Raw genomic sequence first — 12325 nt, 5'->3', positions numbered from 1 at the left:
ACACAATTCGACAGCAGTACACTGAGATACAAGCAACGTACAGAATAATGTAGCGAATTAACCAGGGCTGCTATGACTCGGGACTTGATCATTGTGACTGAAACCTGACAAAGAAGTTACAAAACCAACCGTTACGAGATACATCCAAAGTAAAATCCAGGTAAATTCTTGGCTTCAAAATATGGATTGAACATTCTTTGAAGTTAGTGTGCCTCAAAACAGTTTCTGAAGTACTAATTTTTTATTCCACGATTTTTGACTAGCTACGCTGTGGACTATACCTGCTGCAGACTAGGCCTACTTACGTTTGTTACAGGAAACGACTTTTAATAGCTTGATGGATTTTAATAATTTTCACTCCAACGAATTTTGACTAGTTACTATAGATTATTTCTGCAGCAGAGGTTTTCCGTTTTATATAACATACGACTTAAACGGCTCAAAATTCATATCTGATTTGGCTTAATGGGATTTTTTACCAGGCGGTAAACAAACACAGCTGTAAAATGTAAGGTTAGATTGCCTCCATTGCGAGAACTTCATACTGGCCAAACTGACCCATATAGGGTACTTTCCAGTTGTAACTAGCAACCTTACACAAGCATTTCTATTGCTATATTGTACATGAGTAGTTTACCTTTAGTACAATCCTGCAGGTAGCTACAGCAATTTACTATGAGAATAAACCTCTTTTTGGTTATTTCTTAAACGTAATAGAAAGAAAAATGACATTCTAAAGAACACATATAGGCCCTATTTGTATACGTAGAGCCGTGAAGTCTGTAAACTATAAATGTGAAAATGAAATTGTTTATCCACCGACACTAAAGTGTTGATGTTGGAGCCATATAAATGTGTAATCTAATATTGACAATATCTATATGTAAGTTTAATATTTATGTTAAGTTTAAATATAGAATTCGCTTCAAAGGAATGATAGTTACCGTAACATAATAGGAAAATACCCATTGAAATTTGATGAAGATGTTTATTTTGAATTAGTTGCTCTGTCCAACAACAAGTTGGCAAACGCTCAGAGGGTGACAACTGTATGGATAATAGATTATGGACTACTTATAAAGCAAGCCTGTGATCTTTGAAACCAAAATGGATACACATTTGTGTTAAAGAAAACCTTACATTTTGCGTTATTGTCAAAATAGTTCAGCATTCGCTAACAAAATAAAGAACTTGTATCATGCAAGACAATATAAATTATTTAATGAACATGATAGTTCAAGGGTAACGTTACCTTTGATGGAAGAAGGAAATATGTTTAGCATCATGGTGAAATTTGGACTCCTACAGAATTTTCGAGTTTGTACAGTTAGGTTTTCGTTATTGAAGCCTTTTCCTGACCCCCCCAAAATATTATATTTTTATAGCACTTTATTGTAAACACGAACTAAGATTTAGATAGGGTTCCAATTTACCAAAAGGGATGCGGTGCTATTTGGTTTGAAATCTACCTTAATATTCGTATTATCGATATATTGAAATGTGGAAAACTTCATCAGTGTGAATTCTGTTATACTACACCTGTTTGCCTCAAGTTCTCTTTAGGTACAAAATAAAATATAAACTACAGATAAAAATAGGAGTCAAATTCACAATCAAATCAAAATGATGCTTACCATATGATCCTTCTTCATATTTTTCACCAAACCATTAAAAGAAATATATGGAACAGTTTGATTTAAAATATCAACTTTTAACTAAGATACTTTAACTAAAATCAAGTTAAAGTTCATGGAATATAATAACATACTTTAAGTGAAACACACAGAGACCAGAATATCATAATATCGGGAGATGCTCCTCGAAATCACGTCGCTATACTAATGTGGCGCACAGGTTGTTTTCTAATTATGTATTTATTATGTATTTCTTGTAGCCTAAAGTTTTTATAATTTCAATATTGTAAGAAGCCGGCGGTTCACTATAATTTGTCTAAAGAAGAAAAATGAGGCAGATAACTTACAAATGTCAGATCCTCTTTCTGACCATAAACTTTGCAAGTCAAAGTTCATTCTAAAGTTTCATGATGGTTCCTGAACTAAAATACAAATTTTAAGGATGAAATAATTTTACAGCAAACTGTTTACAATGTGCGTGTTTTGTCATTTACTTTCTACATCTAGGTTAACGAAATAACGAATTCCACTAAAATGGCTTCATTAACTCTTCTGAAGGACTTGACCGAGAGTTTTTTCATGTGCCCTGTTTGCTTGGATCACTTCACAGAACCAAAGCTGTTACCGTGTCTTCACCGATACTGCAGGAACTGTTTGAAAGAGATCGTTCGAGCAAGCCACGATGGGACATTTAAATGTCCAATGTGTAAACATGAATGCTTGGTACCAACAAATGGAGAGCTTGGATTCAAGACTGATTTTCATATGAAAAGTATGCTTGAGTTTATACAACTACAAAATTCATACGAAAATAAAGACTTGAAAAAGTGTGTCAGTTGTTCAAAGAGTACGACAGTTTCAGCATACTGCTTTAAGTGCGAAGATTTTTTATGTGATCAATGTTACATTGTTCACGTCAGCAATAAAATGTTCAAGGAACACATACCACACAGTCTGAAATTGGATCACATTGAATCAAAGAACTTAACACTGGAGAAATTGTCGGCAATATCTGAAGATCCCAGGTGTCAAACACATGTCAAACATGCAGCCATGTTGTGCTGTTGTACTTGCGGAAATGTACCTGTTTGTATCGCATGTACCTACGGTAAGCACAAAGGCCATAAACTACATGACGTCACTGAACTAGCAGAGAGTGAAAGAAAATTGCTGGAGTCAAAACTTGCTGAAATAGATCAATACAAAAGTAAGTTATTAAGCTTACCACAGCAGATTGATAGTACATCAAAAATGCTTAATGAAAATGACCAGAAAATGACAAATACATTGCAACATCAGTACGATAAACAGGTTAGCAAAGTCCAACATGAAATGGGAAAAAGTTCTGCTGAGCGTGAACAAGGCTTAAAGGACATAGAATACAACAGAAAAGAGGAAAACAAGCTAATCGATTTAAATTATAATGAAGAATTAAACAAGTTGAAAGAGAAATATCGTGAAATTAGGAAAACTACTAAGAGCAGATACGATGACGAATGTGGAAAGTTTAACGTAAAATGCGACGAAATTGATAGTGAACTGCACAGAAAGCTCAAACAATTAGCTGAAAATTTAAGAAATTTGACAACAATCAAAGAAAAACGTAGGAAAGAGTATAACAACCAACTAATGGAAATGTCAGATTATTGTGACAAGATTATAAACCGTTACCAGAACTTCACAGCAACGACTTCATCTATCTTTGCTTCTAAGGACGAGTGGACATACTCTCAGTGTATCCCTGATATTAGAGCAGCCTGTGAACCTCTGATAGAAGAAATGAAGAAGGAATATCCACAGTTAGAATCTTTATCTGACTTTAGTGTTTGTGATATTACAAAAGTTATCCCTGATAACGTGATAATTGCTGATAACGAAGAGTCTGTTGTTGATATAAATGGATTCAGGGATAACGGATGGTGGATAAATGGTATGGCTTGCAGTGGGGATGGCAACATCGTTATCACTGGTGCCTGTGAACCTGAAGAATACTCACACATTTCTGTTATCAACAGAAAAGGGAAAATACTACGACAGGATCAGATGGAAAGAGAACTGGGATTTACTCTGTGTCGTTTCTGCTGTCCTTTATCAAAGTTCAAAGTTGTAACAGTTTGCATTCCTGATGAAATCGGGATTTACGATGTTCGTAATGGTTCATACCACAGTCAGAAAATAAGTGACGTCATCAGCAGTTGGCCACAACGTCGGGAGGTGTTCTGTGTAGCAAGTGACTCTGTCAAAGATAAAATCGTAGTAGGTACCAACAGCAGACATTTATATGTATTTGATGGTCAGTTGAATTACAGTCACACGACGACTCTTCCAGATGTATTCACTGCATCTTCTGATATCACTATACAAGGTCAAAGTTTCCTGATCTGTGACTATTACGGTAAGAGAGCGTTTGCAGTCGACATCGATGGATCAGAGAGTAAGATGAGATATGAATTCACAAAACCAGATTTAGATGAAGCTGACTGGGTTCCTTTTAATGTGTGTACCGACAAGAGCGATTATATCTACATGTTATGGCGAGCCGAAATATCAGGGCCCCGTTCCACAAAGAGTTACGCTTGATCTTAAGTTTGATCGATCGTGCGTAAGTCAGCTGATCGAGCGTAAGTTTGATATCAAACTTATCTCCGTTCCACAAAGAAACTTACGCTTGATATGAAGCGTAAGTTCGATCCGATCATGCGTAACTTTAAGTAGTGATCCAGATCAATCGTAAGTATGATACTTTGCTATGGTAAGCAATTGATATACAATTTGTTTAGCTTCTTACTGTCTACATGTAGATGTAATAAAATGTAAATTTTATATACTTGTGCACAAATGGCGTTATATTTGTATCAGCAAGCTGGTCAACAACGTAATCGTCGAATTTATCGTCGAATTCTACCAAGAGAGAGAATTTTTAGAGACAGACGGCAGCCTTTTGAACTTTACAATGATACCAAAGATAAAGGTTTACTAGGCTAGGCTGTATGAGTTTGGCCAAGTTAGAACATCCCACCAACAGAAGTAGGGCTCTGTCGGCCAGTTTGCAGGTTATCAATGCACTAAGATTTCATGAATTACGATCAAAAAGTGCCTTAGCAGGGTGTGCCTCTTTACACGGATGCAGCAAGTCATCTGCCTCACGGGCATTGAGGAGGGTTACAAGAGCATTGGTTCAAATCCGAAATGATGAAATTCAGTTCCTAACCACTCCAGCCTCTGTGACCAAGGCTCGAGAGATTTATTTTTTGGTAGCAGGATTTCCACAGGTTGTGGGTACAGTATATAGGACATTGACTGGAATCCACGGTAGTAACTATGGGCCGGATGAGTATGTATTTGTTAGCTGTACAGGTAGACATGCAATCAATGTACAGTTAATTTGTAGTGCAAAATACAAAATCATCAATGTTGTAGCACGATGGCCATGACAGTAGGATATTATGTGAAAGCCTTGTTGGGAGACAGTTTGAGGACCACCAACTTCAAGGGATACTTCTTGGGGACTATATTTATCAAATACAGCCGTGGTTGATGACGCCTATTCAGAACTCGAAGAGACCTCATTCAATAAGTAAGCTTATAAAAACCAAAATATATCGAGGTATGGTATCATATCTATATGGTATCTATTTATATACCGCTTTCGATTTGTCCAAAAAGCACACACACAAAATCGCAAACTCAATAGTATCAGTTGTTACTGTATATTGTAGTTCACCATACGGACAAAAATAGACATAAATTACTTAATAGTGAACAATGAAATAAACAGCTGTCTTCAAATTTATAGTTATTCTTTAATTGCAGTGCTCAGACAAGGACACCAGCCAAGATTGAGCATGTCAACAGCCAGCTCAAGAGCAAATTTTGATGTCTGCTTGGCGATGGCATGCTAATAGAACCAAAACTCTTCCCCTATCCTTGTTTACTTAAAAAGAGGCAAATTAGTTTTGGCTGTATATAGTGTCAGCAAAGAATATGAATGTCATGTCAACCAAACATTTTGCATTTTCATATACCACATGCATTCGAGCAAATAAAAAAAAGTTCTGACATTCTAACATAACAACTTAAAATCGCATTTTGAATTTAATTAAGTTATATACTTTTTAAGAAAAAGTCGCCCAGGAAAGAACCTGGGCACGAACACCAAACTACCGAACGACTGATCCGCTCTCAACCCTAATCTCTTTGCATCGGGACTGTGACTGTGTGATCATCGTCAGGTGTGCATAACCATTCCCCTCAAAAGAGAACAGATACTACACATGATCTTAGCAAAAGGGCAGAAAATTTAAGTTACGTTGACCATCAATTTAGTTCCAGTAGTATACACCCGATAGAAATTTAATATCTAAGGCAGATAGTTTACAAGCTAAAAATTAGTATCTAAAGTTGACCTACAATGCTGTTACATAATGAACGGTTCAGAAATTACATTCAACTCAAAGATGGTTGGAAAGGCAGTGTACAATCCTTGATCATTAATATTATCTACAACTCCCTCTCAGATGGTTTTCCTATTCAAGTAGTAGTTCACTTGTATATGCAATAAAGCTACATTAGTAAAAAAAACCAATAGGCCTATATTCCACGTAGAAGAGTACACTATAGTGTAGGCTGTGTAATTAAAACAGTGAGACAGTATAACTGGCTTCTTTAGCCTGGAATGAACTGTTGGGGCATGGGTTGACTGCCTGTTTGGTGACATTTCTGTTGGTGCATGTGAATCCTGTGAATAGAGCAAATGAAAACAATTGATCAATTACAAGATACTCCTTTAACCCTTCCATTATGGATGCCGTCCCCTTTATAAGACGTAACAATAGAATAATTGCACATAATTTAAAATTCTGTGAAAGGATTTTTTCACTTTGGAAAAAGGTAACTATTTTTCCTTTTAATGCCCTTTATCTTTTTCAAAATTATTCATCAAGGGTACCAAAAACATATTGTGCATGATATTAAGTTGGAGTGCTGTAAGTTTTTCTAGGCTTTCACAATTTGACTTCTGGTGATCACAAATGACCTTTAACCTCCACCAAAAACCATAGGCTTCTTGTACTCAACATCAAATTGGGTCTGTTAACATGTATATCAAAAATAAATTGTACCTGTGATGACTCGCTTAAAAAGCAGTCAAAGGGTCGGTCTTTGATGTCCCCAGAGCAGGGCCTCGTAAACAGGGCTGTATACAGCTGCTGGCCCTCCACCTATAATAAAATGATATGAACAATGTTTATCAATTTGGATTTTACTATGTGTCAAGAAAATGTGATGGATGTGAGGTGCCAATAAATGCTATTTACCTGTTGCATGTTTAGCTCTTTGATATTTTTTGGCCAAAATCTTCAAATCTGACCACTTCATTTTTAGTTCAGAAAGCAATGTCCAGCTCGACCAAACAATTTATCACGATTTTCTTTGACAAACTGGCAAAGAATAAACATTTCTTGCTGGGAAAATTTTTTTTCCTGGATTTCTTTCTTTTGAGTTAGACTAGGAAAAATGGTTACTGTGAAAATTGTCAAGTTATCATTAACGACTCAAGAACACTGTGCTCTAAACTTAATGAGCCAGCCTTGCCAATACCAGGCTAAACCCTGTGACCTCTCTTTTGAGTTCCAACAGTCAATGGCTATAGGCAAGCAGCACACACGGCTGCTCATCCCATTGAACAGCTTTAATTGTAATAGCTTCTCAAGCCATGTCCCTTGAATTACGATCGGCTTTAAACGTGTTTGTATTTTGTAGTAGAGTCCCAGCCCGACTTAGCTACTCTGGCCTCGTCTAGGATAAAGTTGCTTGCTTTGTGTACACCTAGCAAGGAAGGTCCATAATAACAAAAACCCTGTTTACCTGCAGTGTTGCCTTTCAAAAAGACAACTTCCGATTTAACAATGATTTAGGCCTAGACTGAAACAATCCAAAATAAATCATTTTACAGGTACTAAGGATGTAAACTCCCGGTCAGCTTAAGTTCAGCCAAAAGAAACATAGTGTATACCATGGAGCTATCTGTTTATAAGCTCCATGGGTATACAAATCAGACGTTAGTGTGTGTAGGTTAGGCCCTGTAGACTTACAGTAGGCTATTACTGCTTTTACTTTTGTTTTGTGGACTTTAAAAAAATTAGGCTAGCAAGGCCTTAGTCGGAAGCAAGGTGACTTTCACTTTTGTTCAGAATTAAGCCTATAAGTATAACTTAAGGGTGCAAGTCCAATAACTATACCTCTCTCTTTAGTCTGGACTTCATACAGAGTTCCTTACTACGAAATTGTGACAATTTATCAATATCAGTCAATGATCCCACTTGTAATCATTAGCCGGGTACCGTTATAGGCCTAAGTATACTTGTATAGTCTTGTAATAATAAGTCGTCCGTGTAATAATACAGGCGTATACTTATGTAGTTTATCCTTTATACTGTAGTCATTTGCTAATATAAATTTGTGCTACTGCTAGGCCTAAACTTAAGAAAAGACGTAGACAGGCCTAACGTTGTCCTGTGTATTCCTCTAGGCTCTAGTACATAGCCTACATATAACACTGACTGCATGTATTAAACTAATTTAACGTACGCAAAGACTACCAAGTTGGCAGATAAAATGCGGTCTACGGAGGATCTTTCAATGTTTTTGAGTCGTAGCACACAACGAACCAGTGCAATAAAATATGGTAAAGGTTATTCTTGTAAAGATTGTGGTTAAATGTTTATTCTGACACATTTATCTGATATTTACTCACCATTTTGATGACATGTAATGCGCCGACAGGTTGTTCGCCGTGTCAAAACTTCGGAGACACAAGTGATTTGAGGTCACGAAAGGTCACAGTAGCCTCGTCCACTAACCAAATATTAATTAAAATCATGCGTAGCGTAAGTTTGATTTTGTGGAACGCTACTTAACGATCGAACTTACGCTACGATCAATCGCATGAGAATCGAACTTAAGTTTGATCTCAAGATCAAGCGTAAGTTAGTCTTTGTGGAACGGGGCCCTGGACATGTAAAGCGTATCTTGACGCAGTATAGCCAGGATGGGAGACAGTTACTATCAACTAGACGGATAGATGACAGTTCCCGTTGTGTGACTACATTACAAATGGATACTGCGGAAAAACTCATTATTGTAACATCCCAGGTGGGAAAGATGTATACCTACGGTCTAGTGGAGAAATAGATCATTAATCCTTGAACGTAAATGACGGTGGACCAGTTTTATCCCTAGTGAGATATCCAAAAAATTGATAACTGTATTTTCTTCGTCGACACAAAGGAACTTAGCGACTGTGGTACCCAATACTAGATGTGATTGAGTTTGAACTTCCCGTCGCAATTTTTACTTTTCCTTTCGTTAAGGAAATCTCTTATATTTGAAATCTTTTGTCATATTTGTCTCTGAGTTATCTGTCGTTTTGCCGAATATGAAATAAGTCGGTTACTTCACGTTTAGCGCTATGTTTAAAGTTTTCATTTGAAGTTTAACATTTTTAATAACTTTCTTTATTGATGTTTTACTTTTTTCCATCTCCTGACATTCGAGCATATCTTTAATTTCTCAACAATCGAATTTGGTACCGTCAGATTGTGGCAAACCATAATTATAGTCTACCATTACTTGGAATATGCTCTTCAATTTGTAGACAGATTTTGATCAGTAAATGATTCTTACGGTATCTGAAAAGTCTAGTACATTGCTTTTATGTCATACAAAGATGGTCCATATGTCAAATACTTTTAGTTTTATCAACCTATAATAAGCTTTTTATTTAATCCTCTCTCTTTCCCTCCACAGTTTATCTCCTACCTGTCCTCTTCCCCTTGTTTGTTTGTTTGTTTCTTCTCTCCATCCCTTGTCTACTAATTCTCTATCTCTTTGGTGTTCACCCTGCTCTTTAACCTGTTTGTATTCTGCCATGCGTGTATTTGTCCCTTATGTTAATGTTACTTGTCATTCAACCCTTTGAAGAAGATACTGCCAGGATCGAAACGTCAGGCCCACTAAATTTTACACATTCTTTAACACAGGCCGTATAGTGGATAAGGAGTTTGCAAACAATTTTGTTTCATATTAACCTTTCGTAATAAGAGATAAGCCATTTGAATTAACAAGATATTTTAGGGTTTTCTGTTGAGCCTTGATAAACGAAGCTTTAGTGTGATTTTAGTTCTCGTTAGTTTTCGTTACGTTGTATATATGAGGATATCGTAATCTATACTCTATTATATTGTTCGTAGATACCTTTTCTTTGGTTAGCTCTGCAGAGGAGAGAAGAAACATATTGAAAATCATATTGAAACCACTGTTGTATGCCAACATCATTTATGGTCACGGATAAACAGAGTGAAACCATATGTTCGATTTGCATTGACTAGAATACAGTGTTTACACCATTTCTAAGATAAACATTCTAATGTACCAGCAGTCTCCATGAAAATGAAAATGTTTTGTGACACTAATATCAAATAAGTGACGCACTGTAACTGTTTCATGGCACGTTGATCTCTTAAATAATTTCTTTTCTCACCAATGATAGCATTGATAGGAAAAAGTAATGGGTTTTTATGACCCTTTTATAGCTCATTTACAGTAATTCAATAAACTCAGATCGACGAACCAATCTTTAAATCAGAATTCAACGGTACTCCTGATGTGATACTGATCTTCAACAGTGATCATGATGGCTGTATGACGTTAGTTGAGGTTTCTAAAGTAACTGATGTTATTAGGTTTACCGTCTGTAAAACATAGTTTGCAGCTGAAAGTCCTTTGTCAACGTTCCACAGTCAGTAATATACATGCATGACAGAGATTTAAGTTAGTACAGTGTACCATCCTATTGCTGTGACCGCACAGTAGGACTATTCTGTCCAATGGTACTTGATATTTGAATTTCGTCACCAAACATAAAAATTTTTAGTTAACTATGTTATAGTAAAACAGCCAATATTTGGTTATGCAGAACTTTCAAGCAAAACTAGTTTTTCTTTAGTGGCATGATCACCGAAATTTACAAGGAGTAGCATGAATTGAATCTTTTAATAGAGAAGAGTGTCGGCATGGCACTGAAGTCTAAGCGACTGATTGAATTTTGCTGGATTAACAAAACTTTTGGAAAATCGGATTATTTGTAATCCGTGTCGGATTAATTTAATCCGATTCCGTCGTGATTTTAAAGATTTTATATATATATATATATATAGATATATATATAGATATATATATATATGTAACCCTGGTGTCATGACATAGTGCGTTAGTTGTTTTCACTTGCTAGTTGAAGCAATTTCTGTCAATAGTGTAGATAATTTTAATTAAAAAGAGTAAACAGACACTTCCTGTCTCTGCTGAGTATATTGCAGATTAGTGATGGTTATTTTACTTTCACAAAGCCTTTTTGTATGTATCTTTTGCTACTTTTCTCTCCTGAGATAAACTGAGCCTGCTAGACAATAGCGCTTGTGGTTTATACCTAGAACAATAGTATTTATAGTGTATTGGTGGGAAAAGGTTACAAAATAGCCCAGTGCTGGGGAAGGGAAGGCACATGGTGACATGAATATTTATAAGGACTAATCCATCATGTAATTACTGATTGGTCATATTATTAGTTGGTCAACGGAATTTTTGCTAGAAGTAACCAATATGATGTGGGGAAGCCATGTGGCCTGGAGTTGTTGTCACTTGTTGTCACATAGTTCTGGTAACATTGTATCTTTATATATTTAGAGATTGTTTCTTCATCTAGGGAGAGCAAGACTTCTCTTGCTTGATCTATTGTACTTACGATATTTTTATTAAAGGAAAAAGTGTTGTATAAATAGGGAGTTTTGAAGATGTCCATCATGTAAAGTTATATTCTTAAATTATGATGAGAATGTCATATTAGTATCTTTTAGGCCACTGTTCTGGATCTTGCCGAGATGGTTACCATGGACTTTTCATATTTTACTTAATTGCTGTTCTTGGAGCCTACCTGTACTTTGTATTTACCTAAGGAACCGGATGCTACCACCGAGCTGTAGACGTCACTATAGTCTATAACCCTAACTATTTTGTTAAATTGTCATATCGTTTTGTGAATCGCTGGACTGCAGCATATTACCAAGTCATTTATGGAGCACACTGATGTACACCGGAACCCTAATTCGCGAAAATGAACTTTCCGCGTTGAAACAAGAAAGCGAGCAGTTTGCGAGAGCACCAGTGTAAAACCAGATAAGTTTAAGTATTCCTTTTATTGTAACCTTTGTCATGGCCATAGAAAATATGTTTAAGTTTTCTAAGTTCTAAATGTTCAGTGTATAGTCCAGTGCACACTGTAACCTTATTATTGTTAATATTGTCTATACCACCTGTGCTGCATGTTGATGTACAGTGTTCAGTACCACAGTAACTAGTATGTTATATAACTGCAAGATTTAATATTGAAGAGTGTGGTCGAGTTGACATATTTTGTAATGTAGATACTTTTTATTGTTTTGTGCCATTGATAGCCTTATAACATCCCCATTTCCCATAATTGGAGGATTGGAAATATAAGTAGTTCATGGTACATTTCTTTGTGTTTTGTGTCTCTCATTGTAACCTGTGTAGAACTGACTCAGCAGTTGTATTGAATATCAGCATTGAACAATTCGGACATGGAGACAATTTTATCCTGTCTTGAAGCCTAGGCC

The 12325-nt window shown here is 36.1% G+C and overlaps 1 protein-coding gene and 1 long non-coding RNA gene across 2 annotated transcripts; one reads left to right on the top strand and one right to left on the bottom strand.

Annotated features, from left to right (window-relative positions):
- LOC139984401 (uncharacterized) lies at positions 1-6340 on the top strand. The gene is made up of 2 exons (XM_071998318.1): positions 1-160; positions 2142-6340. The coding sequence occupies exon 2, from the start codon at positions 2169-2171 to the stop codon at positions 4212-4214; it is 2046 nt and encodes a 681-aa protein (XP_071854419.1). The 5' UTR covers positions 1-160; positions 2142-2168; the 3' UTR covers positions 4215-6340.
- On the bottom strand, positions 5331-12325 carry LOC139984402 (uncharacterized). Its single transcript, XR_011799067.1, has 3 exons — positions 8389-12325; positions 6755-6853; positions 5331-6372 (listed from the first exon to the last, which is right to left on the bottom strand). It is a non-coding gene; the product is annotated as an uncharacterized lncRNA (long non-coding RNA).

Source organism: Apostichopus japonicus, chromosome 17, assembly GCF_037975245.1.
Source record: "Apostichopus japonicus isolate 1M-3 chromosome 17, ASM3797524v1, whole genome shotgun sequence".
Taxonomy (NCBI): Eukaryota; Metazoa; Echinodermata; class Holothuroidea; order Aspidochirotida; family Stichopodidae; genus Apostichopus; species Apostichopus japonicus.
The sequence above is the reverse complement of the archived record's forward strand: the minus strand, read 5'-3'. Positions and strand labels throughout refer to the sequence as shown.

Bases quoted from the DNA above. Each gene is read 5' to 3' on its own strand.
- LOC139984401 (XM_071998318.1), top strand. From the start codon at position 2,169: ATGGCTTCATTAACTCTTCTGAAGGACTTGACCGAGAGTTTTTTCATG.